Source organism: Oncorhynchus keta, unplaced genomic scaffold (genome assembly GCF_023373465.1).
Source record: "Oncorhynchus keta strain PuntledgeMale-10-30-2019 unplaced genomic scaffold, Oket_V2 Un_scaffold_584_pilon_pilon, whole genome shotgun sequence".
Classification (NCBI taxonomy): Eukaryota; Metazoa; Chordata; class Actinopteri; order Salmoniformes; family Salmonidae; genus Oncorhynchus; species Oncorhynchus keta.
The window spans coordinates 347,907-362,938 of record NW_026290969.1 but is presented as its reverse complement, the minus strand read 5'-3'; the positions used below and the strand labels follow the sequence as shown (position 1 = coordinate 362,938).

At 44.0% G+C, this 15,032-nt stretch overlaps 1 protein-coding gene across 1 annotated transcript; it reads right to left on the bottom strand.

Moving 5' to 3' along the window:
• Positions 1 to 5,609: 5,609 nt before the first annotated feature.
• On the bottom strand, positions 5,610 to 6,911 carry LOC118361123 (probable G-protein coupled receptor 139). The gene is made up of 2 exons (XM_035740887.1): positions 6,741 to 6,911; positions 5,610 to 6,341 (listed from the first exon to the last, which is right to left on the bottom strand). Exons 1-2 carry the CDS (start codon positions 6,909 to 6,911, stop codon positions 5,610 to 5,612), a joined length of 903 nt encoding a protein of 300 aa, XP_035596780.1.
• Between the last annotated feature and the right edge of the window lie 8,121 nt (positions 6,912 to 15,032).

Genomic DNA, 15,032 nt, shown 5'->3' with positions numbered 1-15,032 from the left:
TTTTACCTGGGCTTTGCTCTCCAGCTCAACGTAAACAATCACACAGCATCTGATGGAGACAGACAGGTCGAGTGGTGAATGAGGTGAGGCCCTCTCCTCCATAAAGGGAGTCACTCGCCCGCCCAACTGGTCATTCTCGCCTGTCTTCCTTGCGGAAGTTGACTGCATACACTAAAGCACTTTTCAACTCGACTGGATTTCCTTTTTTCTTACTGAACCTTTCTCAGGAGAACCGTGAGGTTAGCACTGCCAAACCTAGGACTTCAACTTGAAAGGTTTTGCTTCGAGTAGAATTAATTTCCCTACTCGTCAGTCTCCGTTTAGCTAGCTATTGGTATTTGTTTAGTCATCGGTGCCGCAAGGCTTTAGCCAACCAGCTGCAAGGCTAGCTAACAACACTAACAAAAAGGACTGGCATTCACCACAAGGCAAGCTAATCATACTAGTACTACACAGCAATGGTACAAAGATTAGCTCTTGCCGTAAGGCTTAGCTATCGCGGGTAACTCGCCGGAAGGCTAACTACCCCAAACTAGCTTTTTCACCCGCAAGTGTAAAATTGCTAACTCGCCTCTCGCATTTAGCTCAAACCACGTTCACCTAGGGCAGGGTGGAATAAGAATATTTTGAAGATAAATACACAACAGAGAGGATGAGAGGACTTAAAACTAGAGTACTAAACTAAATATAGTACTAATAGTCAATAGGGAATTATCAATGTAAATAGTTGGTCTTCAGTTCAACAGCTGTTTAGAGTCTGTGGAATGTCACTCCTGAACTCAGAGCTATGTGTGCTACGTTCTGTGCATTGAGTCGGGAGCAGGATACTTGTTATTTGGCCATTGGCCAAGTTGTACTGCAAGGATTTCTGATTATGGTTATAAATGTCATCCTGTTCCTTTGTTCGGTGGAGGAAAACTGACGACAGGGTAGACAGACTGATCTACCTCCCAACATCTTGATTTGTCCTTCTCAAATAAACCTATTTTTCTCCCCCTGATTTGCTTTGGAGTTTGTGTTATTGAAGAATAACAAATTGCTAACAGTGGTAAACCATTTTTAAAAAACTATACCTGTATTCATTCACGGACTGGTTTGGATTTTCATGTTTGATTTGTTTCCATAATTATTTACATCTGTTTTTAAAGCCAGCAAGAAACTGCTAAAAAAATGAGAACTGTTGTACTTGCTAGCACAAGTCAACTTCGGGAGGGCAACCATGCCAAATAGATTATTCTCAGTCGTCTTACTACCTCTAATGGGGAAAGTAAGGACTGTATTTGAAGATAAATGCACAGCCAGAAAAAATGATAGGCATACTAACATAAAAAAAACACGTAAATGATAAAACATTGTAAAAAAAATAACTATGCAAATGGAAAACCATTGGTCGAGTACCATAGTTACAAAAGAGGATTTTGATTCCTATGCAATGTTCTAGAAATAAGACAACTGACAGTTGTCCTACTTACAACTGACAGAAGTATTGTCCTACTTGTTTTTGGTTGAAGTTTGGTTGAACAGTATACAGCAATCCAATGGATAAAGCCCACAGTAAAACAACTTAGAATTAAGTTGCCATCCTAGGGTCATGCACGTCCCAAAAATAATACTTAGAACGTTTTATCATTCAGAAATGTCAAAAGTGAGATACTGTAATATGATATTTGGGCCATTATCGCCCAGCCCTACGTTCACCGTATCGTGTTGACTAGACTGATCCCCCTAGCTTCACAGCTCGACGGTCGAGAGACACATTTTGTTTGTCGTGAGACCAGGGAACCCCACGATTCTCTCCGACTAGCAATATGCTAACTAGCTAGGCTAGTGCCATGAGCCCTGTGGTGGTCAGAGAGAGAGCCGTGTGGCTCAACTTGTCTAGACTCTGTTGGGGATTAATCAGAATAGTTGGGTAACATAGATAAGATGTTTTATTTTTATTGCATGCTTATGTGAGATATGTCATTAGAATGTCTATTTTTGGATAATACTGGTGGCCGTTTGCAGTTATCTGTTCTCTGTCAGGGTTCAGTTACTTGGGCCGCAAAGAGGGGAGAGGTCAAGCTTGTCTTCATATGTAAACATATCTTTTAAACCATGTTAAGGGATGATTGAGGGGGAACCAATTATCTCTTGGCTCCACAATGTCTGTGTGCCGGTCACTGTGTCTCTGTGATCTTGTCCAGGGGGGGTGTATTTGATATATGCTAGTTTTTGGTCCTGAGTGGTACCAAGAGCGAGATAAGAACATAGTTTAGGAGACAAAGCTGAACGATAATTTATAGCCAATGAACTCTGGCTATGTGTGTCTTTGCTATAAAGGATCTCAGTTGCAATGTGTAAGCACTCTCAGAGAATTCATTTATAGACACTGAATTGATCTGAGAGTCACAGGGTTGTGATGGAGCTCATATTATTATTATTATAACTAAAGATGGACTTTATGATAACTCTGACTTGTGTGTGGTTTGCTCTCATGATTTGGTAAATACAGGAAATGTCCACTACAACTCACTGTTTTTTCAAAGTATTTATAGAGCAAGCTGTGTTGTTCCTTAAGTGTCAGAGTAATGGCAAATTACTCTGAAGGTAAAAAGTTAAAGGATAAGGTGTCGTAGTCTTCGCAAATATCTAACCCTGGGATGAAGTTGTATTTTTCAGCTGGACAATTACACATTTGCTGAAGACAGACCAGTATGACTTTCCAGGTGGTGTTGAGGGTTCCTGAATGCTCCTGAAATGAATCTGCTTGAAAATCAAAGGTTAGATTACTGCCTTCCATCAATGATTCTCAAGAAAATATACTGAGCTTGAGCAACTTTGACAAACAATTGATATATAGTACACTTCCCATCAATGCGGGTCCCCCGGTCAGTAATTCCACCATGATAACTACAACTTTAGTCTAGCCAGCTAAATGATCAATCTATCTTAAAAATGTTAGCTGACATTGGCTAATTTAGTGACTGTCAGAGGAAACTGCTGATGCACAACCAAAATTCGAACTTGCACTATAGACCACAAATGTTCCCTCCCAAAAACAAACACAATTGCATTTTATCAATGGCAATTTGAATGCATAGAGATACCTTGACAAAATCCTGAGGCACATTGTCGTGCCATTCATCCGTCGCCATCACCTCATGTTTCAGCATGATAATGCACGGATCTGTTCACAATTCCTGGAAGCTGAAAATGTCCCAGTTTGTCCATGGCCTGCATACTCACCAGACATGTCACCCGTTGAGCATGTTTGGGATGCTCTGGTTTGGGATGCTTTGCACAGCCATTGAAGAGGACAACACTACAGGCCACAATCAACAGCCTGATCAACTCTATGCAAAGAAGATGTGTTGCGCTGCATGGGCAAATGGTAGTGTTACCAGACACTGACTGATTTTCTGATCCACATTGTTAAGGAATCGTGACCAACAGTGCATATCTATATTCCCATTCATGTGAACTCCATAGATTAGGGCCTAATTCCTTTATTCCAATGACTGATTTCCTTATGAAGCGTAACTTGGCAAACCTTTGAAATTGTTCCATGTTACGTTTTATTTTTGTTCAGGGTAATAGAGTTTGAATTCAGGCTGAAACACAACAAAATGTGGATTAAGTCGAGGGGTATAAGTGCCTTCAGAAAGTATTATCTGTTTCCATCACAGCTTGAACAATATGACTTTACTCGCATAAAAACTGGATGGACACGTGGTTAGTTATGACATAATACTGTGGTTGAAATTTCACCCTCTAAACAACAGTTTACATTGATTGCTTTTTTCAAAGCCAATGTATTTTCCACGTACTTTCCACATCACAATGCGTTGACAAATGCCCTTGATTCAGCCATTTTGTGCCCAATACACAGAAAAGCATATTTTCCATCGTTTTACTCAAACCTGGGAATTAGCACGCAAAAATACCTTCCTCTGATATTGTAGATCCCCTCTTACTACTTAGAAAATCACTTCTGAATAATAAGCACTTTACATTTACATTTACATTTAAGTCATTTAGCAGACGCTCTTATCCAGAGCGACTTACAAATTGGTGCATTCACCTTATGACATCCAGTGGAACAGCCACTTTACAATAGTGCATCTAAATCTTTTAAGGGGGGTGAGAAGGATTACTTTATCCTATCCTAGGTATTCCTTAAAGAGGTGGGGTTTCAGGTGTCTCCGGAAGGTGGTGAGTGACTCCGCTGTCCTGGCGTCGTGAGGGAGTGTGTTCCACCATTGGGGAGCCAGAGCAGCGAACAGTTTTGACTGGGCTGAGCGGGAACTGTACTTCCTCAGTGGTAGGGAGGCGAGCAGGCCAGAGGTGGATGAATGCAGTGCCCTTGTTTGGGTGTAGGGCCTGATCAGAGCCTGTACTTTACCTTGTGAGGATCTGACATTCTGGGGCAGAGATATTGGGACTCCATTTTTGAGGTAACAATAGATTTCGACCATTGGGCACCAGATTGCTATGATGTGGTTAGCTGGTACGTACATTACCTATCCAGGCGGCTTAAGATCTGGCATGCGTCAGCAATGTCTGAGCAGGGGAACACGACCTGAACCTACCATCCTATAAGTAGTTTGTGCTGACTTCAAAATGGCGTGATTAATGTAGGCCGGCTCTGGCTCAACCTATTGGTTTTGCCCAACAACACAGTCGTTGATGTGGCACGCAGCCATTGGTTGATGCATGCAACGTCTGAGCAGGGGAGGTCAAACTCATTGGGTATGTTCGAGTTGTAAGGCTACTGAAGGCGAATATTGACCAAAGTCGTCAGGGGAGGGGTGAATCTGAGATAGCCGAAAGTCGGACACTGTAGTGGCTTTCCATCAGCAAGGCTCAGATCAATATGGTCGTGTGAACACAGCTGCCGTTGTTAAATATAAAAACAACTCTTTCAAGCAGGCTTAAGCAAACAGCAGACAATGCGAACACTCCAAAATATTTGTTGACAAAACAATCAAGATAGCATTTCTTAATCCCAGGCAGCTGTTTTAGGAAATGAAAAATGCTACAGCCAGGAACAGAGCTCTCCCTTTCTTGTACATCCATCTCCTTTTGTTTGCATTGTAACTGGAAACCTATTCAAGGAAATTAATTCTGACTGCAGGGGCAAACATTGCAGGGTGACATTATCCTACTTTTACAGAGCAACAAAAGGTGTAAAGTACACATTTAATTTGACCTTTATTTAACTAGGCAAGTCGTGAAGAACAATTCTTATTTACAATGACAGCCTAGGGACAGTGGGTTAACTGTCTTGTTCAGGGGCAGAACAACAGATTCTTTACCTTGTCAGCTCGGGGATTCGATATAGCAACCTTTCGGTTACTGGCCCAACGCTCTAACCACTAGGCTACCTGCCACCCCACACATACTACCCGGGTGAGAATATTAAACTGAGTTCCTAACTATAGATTTCTGGAGAAACGGTAACCATATATGAATTTGTGTTATTAGAACTAATCAGTTTTCCATTGTTCTGAGAAACTAGGGTTTAAACAGTCTCACTAACCCCAAGTACCTTCAGCTTGATCCAGATCTGGACAGGGCTAAAGTGTTATAAATGGTAAATAGCTGGTCTACTGCTGGGCAGGGTTTTGTTAGTCTTGCAATGGGACAAAACCTGTCTGACGGAACTTGGCCTGAGTGCAGGCATACAGGTACGTGTTGATGGCTGCATTACTGAGGCTCAGCATGCTACCAATGTCAGCCGCCACATCGATCTGCAGGTTGTAGTCGTTGCGATTCTGGCCGTAGAAGAAGGTGGTGCGTATGATGATCTGGGTGATTGGGCGGGTGACGGATAGCAGCACAAAGCTCATGGACACAGTCACCAGGAGCACGACAGACTTCCTCTTTCTGGAGCGCAGCAGGGGCGTCACCCTGTAGGCCCCTGAGTTTAGATCGGCAGCCATCAACACGTGGACCCTGTTGCTAAGGGAGATCTGTCGCAGAGTTAGCCCATTGAGGGTGAGGATGATGAGGAAAGGTAGGACGTAGGCCACTAAGGTCTGGGCCCCCACCAGGGCATGCACATAACCATGAGGGGCCTCAGGTTCGTATATACAGGCCCATTTGGTCTGGTTGTGGTCATAAACTGAGATATTGGACCAGTAGTAGGGTATTGCCAGGAGGTGGCTGAGGAGTAAGATGGTGGTGATGGCTGCTAAGGCACTGCGTGGGGTGCAGAGTTTGGTCTTGATGGCCCAGGTGTGGATGGCAATGAAGCGCTCTGCGGTGAAAACTACCACCAGCCAGGTTGAGGTGTTGTAGGCCCCGTAGCTGAATATGTCTCTCAGGCGGCACCAGGGCTCACGGCTCCAAAACGGCTCCTCAAATCAAATCAAGCCTCATTTAAAGTGCATTTAAACTGGTGGGAACAGTTCCTAATACCATCAGTGTAATAACAACAAACACTCAAATCCATTACAAAGAAATTAGTATAGCAGGCCAGGGTTTCCCAAACTCGGTCCTAGGGCACCCATTTAGTTTTTTGCCCTAGAAGGGTTGATTATTTGTATCAGCTGTGTACTACTTGGGCAAAAACTAAAGCATGTAAAAGGGAGGCCCCAGAACAAAGTTTGGGAAGCCCTGAAATAGGCTACTGGGTTAATACAATGCTGTTTGCTGTTACTGTAGTAATTACAGCGTTACTATAGAAATCCAATGTAAACTTTTACTGACAGAACAAGAAATGAAAAGAACAGTGACATTTCTGATGAAATAAGTACCTCCTGGTAAAATTTGACAGTGATCTCCAGCACCACGATGAAGATGAGGACCAGAGTGTCAGCTACAGAGATGGCCATCAGGTAGAAGGTGCTGGACTTGGACAGCAGGCAGTTTCTCCGCCAGAAGATGAGAAAGGTAACAATGTTGGCTGGTGGAGGGATTTGTGTCATTAGGGTTTTTCCATTGAAAACAAATCATACATGCATAGCCCCAACCAAGCTTATATCAGCCTTTGCTTAATGTTACTATAGCCATATAAACTCAGCAAAAAAAATAAACGTCCTCTCAATGTCAACTGCGTTTATTTTCATCAAACTAATCATGTGTAAATATTTGTATGAACATAAGATTCAACAAATGAGACAAACTGAACAAGTTCCACAGACATGTGTCTAACAGAAATGGAATAGTGTGTCCCTGAACAAAGGGGGGTCAAAATCAAAGGTAACAGTGAGGATCTGGTGTGGCCAACAACTGTATTAAGTACTGCAGTGCATCTCCTCCTCATGGACTGCACCAGATTTGCCAGTTCTTGCTGTGAGATGTTACCCCACTCTTCCACCTAACCTGGACATTTCTAGGGGGAATGGCCCTAGCTCTCACCCTCCAATTCAACAGGTCCCAGAAGTGCTCAATGGGATTGAGATCCAGGCTCTTTGCTGGCCATGGCAGAACACTGACATTCCTGTCTTGCAGGAAATCACACACAGAATGAGCAGTATGGCTGGTGGTATTGTCATGCTGGAGGGTCATGTCAGGATGAGCCTGCAGGAAGGGTACCACATGAGGGAGGAGGATGACTTTCCTGTAACGCACAGCGTTGAGATTGCCTGCAAAAAGTAACCAAATTGCTACGCGATATTCCTGGGTTTTATATCTACTTATATGAGATTGGAATAATATTTGAAATTGTGAAAATGGTGATAATGCCCTTTTAGAGTACAACATTTTAGCCTGTTTTGGTGGGATGGAGTTTTGGCCTGTCTGGTGACATCAATGGGCGGTAAATTAGTTAATAGACCAATAAGAAAAAGATATCCAAACCTCTCTGCCAATAACAGCTTGTTTCTAGTTTTCTAAAGATTAGAAGAAAATTCCATAAATGTCACACCAAACATACACAGAAAATGGTTGCCATGTTCTCAGAATATAATAAATTAATATTTTACACACATTTCATTGGAACATTGCAAGAACATTCCTGTGTCCAAAGATGTTTAACCATAGTGTTAATACATTATATTCAGAGAACGTGGCAATATTTTCTGTGTGTGTTTGGTGTGACGTTGATGGAATATTCGCCTGAACCTCAGAAAACTGGACGTTCAATGAAACTTGTCTAGAATATTAATATTGAGTGTTATTGGAACATGGTAACCACTGTCATGACTGGCCTGTTCGGGTCAGGTTACCGTGGACCATAATCCTACAGAGATATCTCTCACAACCACCAGCGGAGGAGAGATCGAGAGGTATGGAGGTGGGGGGTTTAATGACAACTCCCACCCATTGTAAATCTTATGGCAGCAGACAAAATCCCTTTTGTCCTCTCAGTATGGAGGGATGGAATGTATGATGGGCCTATGGAGAATCTACCTCTGAACAGTAAGCTACAATAAATGGACTTTGGGACAATAAGTTTCATCAGCCAAAATGGTATTAGTGATGATAGATGGAATATGAAAATGAATGTCCTTTTGTCATGTTAAAAGTTAAATGACCACCTTATAACGAAAACATTGTGACTTGAAGAGCATACTGTACGTCGTGTGGAAAATGTCCAGATCAAAGAGCATGTTTTGTAAAGATGAAATGTGACGTTAGTTGTCTAAATTGGATCTGAGCTAAATCCAGACCTTGCCTCGTAACTAGTTACACCCAGAGAACTTGCCGTAAAGGCGGAAACGCCCATTTCTGACCCGAGGGTATATAACATGTATGATAAGAATTATCCACAGACTAGGTGACCCTGCGCTGCAGCCACGGTCTGAGTAGTCAGCAACCCCAAAATGCAACACGAGGTTGAAGAAGACAAAGAAACCTTTTATATTCTGACCCATAAGAGTTTGGGGCAAGGTTAGGGTTAAAATAAGCATAGTTGAGAAATGTACCCAAGTGTGCTTTTCTCTCATGCACTCTCTTTTGAAATCCATATTTTGCCATGTTGCGTTGGCTCGGATGGGACCTGTTTCATTGTACTAAGTTCGAATCAATAGCCTCAACTGTGTGTTTGTGTATGTGTATCTTATAATTTTAGCTTGTTAGTAAATAAATAATCAACTCAATTGGTGCGATACGGACTCATTTAGTGGGATTTGGGTTTGTACAGATTCCTGGATTATGCAACATTCAGAATGAGATTGTAGAGGAAATTAATTAATTAGCGACTGTTGTGAAATTGATATTCTGATATTCTTTGAGTTCATTTGGGAAATAGAAACTCAATAAAGCCAATACTTTCCAATGGTGCCCCCGGTCAATGAGTTAACAATTAGCTGATTCATTTAATCACTTAATTATAGACCGTCAATCATTGGATGAGCAGCAGTCGTCACATTAATCAATACAACGTGACGACACCATGTTCTGGGTAAGTTCCGTTTGACATTACGGGAATTGTCTCTTGGAAACAGTCCTTGAAATTACTGGCACATTGCTATGAAAACATTGGATAATCACAGAATGAGACTTAAGGTGCCACATCTACACCCGCTCCTCCCATCTGGCGTTCAACATCGTTGGTATACTAACCATCAGTCCTGGGATCCATCATTACGCGCACCTGCAGATCATCGTGATACTCACCTGGACTCCATTACCTTCCTGATTACCTCCGCTATATCTGTCACTCCCTTGGGTTTCTTCCTCAGTCAGTATTGTTCCTGTGCGTAAACGCTACTGTTATGTTGTCTCAGTTGTTGTTTTATTAAATGTTTCTCCTGCTTCTCGACTCACAGCGTCATCGTTACAGAATACTGACTCAAACAATGGAAGCAGCAGGAAAACCGAATATCTCCCAAACGGTCAAAAAGCAGGGTTACCTTCTACGTCAACAACATGACCAGCTGGCACGGCTATGGAAGAGGCTCTTCACAGTTTGCAAGCCCCAAACACGCCCTGGAGGCATTGCATTTAGCTAGAGAAGGATACTCTACCACCAGCCGACACAGCGAGCCAGCTCAGCAACCAGCTCAGGTCAGTAATGCCCGTTTGTCATTCCCAGATAAATATGACGGGACCCCATCTAAATGCTGTTACTTCCTATTTCAGTGCTCCCTCTACTTTACACATCAGTTGCGAGCCTCCACCACCGAGAGGTCAAAGGTTTCCACGGTTATTTCTCTACTGACTGGGCGGGCGTTGGAGTGGGCTACAGCTGTCTAGGAGAGTGGAGAGGATGATCTAGATTCCTGTGAGGGGTTCATGGCTGTTTTTTAAATGTACCTTTGCTCATCCCCTCTGGAGGGCAGAGAGGGGGGGGGTGAGCGTCTACTTCCATTACAGCAGGGTGACCAGACGGCTGCCGTGTAGCGCTCATCTTCCGGACAGTAGCAGCAACCAGTGTATGGACTTAGCCAGCGCCTTCGTACGCTATTCAGAAGAGGTCTGCATGAGGAGGTCCAGATGGAACTGGCCTATTGAGATGACAACCTCACCTTGGATGCACTCATTGTGATGGCCATCCTTCTGGATAACTAACTTCGGGATCGTTGGTACTAAGATGCAATACAACAAGGGTTCATCCGCACATCCACTTCTCCTGCATCGTCTGGTTTCTTCTTTGTGGCCAAGCAGGTTGGAGGGTTACGTCCATGCATTGACTACAGAGGACTCAATAAGATTACACGAAGTATCGGTACCCTCTCCCATTGGTGCCGGCAGCCATTAAACCGCAACACTGGGCCCGGTTCTTTACCAAACTGGACCTGCAGAGTGCTTACAATCTCATCTGCATCCGGGAGGGGGATGAGTGGAACACTGCTTTTAGCACGATGTCTGGTCACTAAGAGTACTCAGTGATGCCACTTGGCTTAGCCAAAGCCCCGTCAGTGTTCCAGGCATTCGTTAACGAGGTGTTCAGGGACATGCACGGACGCCAGGTTGTTGTGTACATCGATGATATCTTGATCTATTTGGCTACCTTGGAGGGTCACATTTCTCACATTCGAGCAGTCCTTGAACGCCTCCTGGCTAACCACCTGTTCATCATGGTTGAGTAGTACCAATTTCATCAGAGGGCTGTCTCCTTCTTAGGCTACCAAATCAGCACGCAGGGAGTGAGGATGGACGACAAGAAGGTAGATGTGGTCAGGTAATAGTCAGTCCCAACCACCATAAAGGGGTTACAAAGGTTTTTGGGTTGTTCCAACTTCTCCCGCTGATTGATCAGGAACTTCAGCTGTCGTCGCTACTCTTACCTTTCTCCTTAATTTCTTATGGGCAGGTGGGACGGTAGTGTCCCACCTGGCCAACATCAGGTGAAATTGCGGTGCGCGAAATTCAAACTACAGAATTATAAATATTTAACTTTTATAAAATCACAAGTGTAATACATTAACTTTTATAAAATCACAAGTGTAATACATCAAAGTAAGCTTAACTTCCTGTTAATCCAGATGCTGTGTCAGACTTCAAAAAGGTTTTATGGCGAAAGCACACCATGCGATTATCTGAGGACAGCGCCCCGCATACAAACACATGAAAAACATAGGCAGGTGCGATATGAAAGTCAGAAATAACCATATAATAAATGCCTTACCTTTGATCTTCTTCTGTTGGCACTCCAAAAGGTCCCAGTTACATCACAAATGGTCCTTTTTTTCAATAATGTCCTTCTTTATATCCATAAAAACTCAGTTTAGCTGGCACGCTTCAGTTAATAATCCACCCAGTTTCCCTCCATCAAAATGAATCCCAAATGCGCTCTCATTCACGCGCTTGGAGGCACCTAGATGGGAGGCACCTAGAAAAACGACAACATTTTTCCAAAAATCAGCCTGAACTCTTTCTAGAGATGGTTGACATCTAGTGGAAGCCCTAAGACCTGCAATGTGGGAGGACTTGTCCTTATAATACAAGTGACAGCTATTGAAAATAGTGGTAGGCTGAATTTGTTTTTGTTTTGGGATGGTTTGTCCTCTGGGTTTCGCCTGTTATATCACAGACATTATTTTAACAGTTTTAGAAACTTTAGAGTTTTCTATCCAAATCTACCAATTATATGCATTTCCTAGCTTCTGGGCCTGAGAAACGGGCAGTTTACTTTGGACGCGCTTTTCATCCCGACGTGAAAATACTGCCCCTTACCTAAGAGAGGTTAACCAGTTGAAGCTCGGGGGGCGCTATTTCATTATTGGATAAAAAAACGTGCCCGTTTTAAGCGCAATATTTTGTCACAAAAAGATGCTCGACTATGCATATAATTGCCAGCTTTGGAAAGAAAACACTCTGACGTTTTCAAAGCTGCAAATATATTATCTTTGGGTGCCCCAGAACTGATCTTACAGGCGAAACCAAAATGCAACTTCAACCAGGAAATTAGCAGGATTTTTGAGGCTCTGTTTCCCATTCGCTCCTTATATGGCTGTGAATATGCTGTGAACGAGCTTATGTGCTCTGCCGTTCCTCCAAGATGTCTGCAGCATTGTGACGTATTTGTAGGCATATCATTGGAAGATTGGCCATAAGGGACTACATTTGCCAGGGTCCCGTCCGGTATCCTTTGTCCACGTTGGTGCGTAACTCTCAGCGGCAAAACTTTTACCATGCGATACAGACAGCAAGGTGTTGTTCCTGGAAGTGTGCATCATTGAAGAGATATGTGAAAAACACCTTGAGGATTGGTTCTAAACAACGTTTGCCATGTTTCAGTCGATATTATGGAGTTAATTTGGAAAAAAGTTTGGCGTTTGGATAACTGAATTTTAGTTTTTTATTTGGTAGCCAAACGTGACGCCACCAAACGGACCGATTTCTCCTGCACAAACAATCTTTCAGGAAAAACTGAACATTGCTATCTAACTGAGAGTCTCCTCATTTAAAACATCCGAAGTTCTTCAAAGGTAAAATATTTATTTGAATGTTTTTGCTGGTTTTTGTAAAAATGTTTCCTGCTGATGCTAATGCTAAATGCTACGCTAGTTATCAGTACTGTTACACAAATGCTAATTTGCTATGCTTGAGAAGCATATTTTTGAAAATCTGAGATGACAGTGTTGTTAACAAAAGGCTAAGCTTGAGAGTTAGCATATTAATTTAATTTTTAATTTGCGATTTTCATGAATAGTTAACTTTGCGTTATGGTATTGAGCTTGAGGCTATGATTACGCTACCGGATCCGGCATGGCTCAGTGCAAGAAGTTAAGGGAGGGCCCCATAGGTTGGTGTGGAGCCCAGCGGCTGATGACGCCTTCTGTCTACTCAAGGGACATTTCACCTCCACCGCATTGCTCGAACATCCAGATCCCAGGTAGGAGTAGAGGCAGTTCGGTCTCAACGACAGTGTAATCCACAAAAGTTGTACCCGTATGCATATTACTCTAAGAACCCTGCAGAGAGGAATTCCATCGGTGATCGTGAGCTCCTAGCAGTGAAGTTGGCATTAGAGGAGTTGACACACTGGCTGGAGGGTGCCAAGGAACCATTTGTCATTCTTACCGACCATCGCAACCTGGAGTACATACGGACAGTGAGGAGGCTGAATCCATCATGCCAAGCATGGTGGGCCCTTCACAAGGTTTGAATTCACGCTGACCCATCACCCAGGTTCTAAGAACACCAAGGCCGATGTCATGTCTCTACGATTCGGGAGAGGGACCTGTCCAGAATGTGTCCATAATACCATCTACCCATGTCTTAGCTCCTTTAGTCGGGGAAGTAGATGTGGACATCCGCCAGGCTCTGGAGAGGGAGCCCGCACCCAGTCTTCCCAAGCGCATCTACGTCCCTAGAGGGTTAAGGGACCGGCTGCTTACCTGGGCACACACAGCTGTTGTCACTGGACATCCAGGTATTTCTCGCACTACCCAATCCAACTCTGAGAAATACTGGAGGCCCACCTTGGCGCTGGATGTCACTCGTTACGTCAAATCGTGTTCCGTACAGGCCCAAACCAAATTTCCCTCCGGAACGCTCCAGCAGGGAAGCTCCTTTCCCTTCTCGTGCCTCAGCGTCCCTGGTCCCATCTATCCATTTACTTTGCCACTGATCTCCCCTGGTTGTGGATAGATTTTCAAAATCCTGTCATTGAAATCCCTCTTTCTGGTGTCCCTAATGCTCTCCATGTCACTGAGGCAGTCTTCCAGCAGGTCCTCTGGAATTATGGCCTTCCTGGAGGACATTGTCTCTGACCGCGGCCCCCAATTCACATCACGGGTATGGAAAGCCTTTATGGAGAAGCTCGGTGTCACGGCCTGCCTCAGTTCTGGGTACTGGCCTCAGTCCAACGGGCAGGTAGAGAGGATGAACCAGGAGCTTGGGAGGTTCCTGAATCACTGTCAGGACTGGCAGGGAGAGTGGGCTCGATTCCTTCCATGGGCAGAGTACGCCCAGAACTTGCTATGTCACTCCTCCTCTGGGTTGACCCCCTACACTTTGTTCTGGGTTTTCAACCAGCCCTGGCTCCGTGGACCCTGGGTAAGACCGACGCTCCAGTGGTTGATGAGTGGTTCCGGCGCGCAGAAGAAGTGTGGAGTGATGCTCATGTGAGACTTCAGTGTGCCGTCCACTGTCAGAAGGTCCAAGAAGACCATCACCACAGTGCGACCCCTGTGTTCCACCCTGGGGATCATATCTGGCTTTCTACCAGGAACTTCCCACTCTGCCTGCCCTGACAGAAACTGAGCCCCCGAGGTCACGTATAGGTTACCACTTCCCAGACACTACTGTATCTCACCTTTTCGTATTTTCCTTCTCAGGCCGGTGGTTCCTGGTCCCCTAGCTGATGCTGTCCCCCATGACTCCCCCCTGGCATCCATCATTAAGCGCATCTGCAGATCATCATGTTACTCACCTGGACTCCATTACCTTCCTGATCACCTCCCCTATATGTCACTCCCTTGTGTTCCTTCCTCAGTAAGTATTGTCCATGCGTAAACGCCATTTACTTTCACATCTAGCACCTTTTATTTGTTTTATATTTAACTAGGCAGTCTGTTAAGAACAAATGTAAAAATACTGACTACCCGGCCAAACTCTAGCACGGATGATGCTGGGCCAATTGTGCGCTGCCCTATGGGACTCCAATCACAGCCGTTTGTGATACAGCTTGGAATCGAACCAGGGTCTGTATG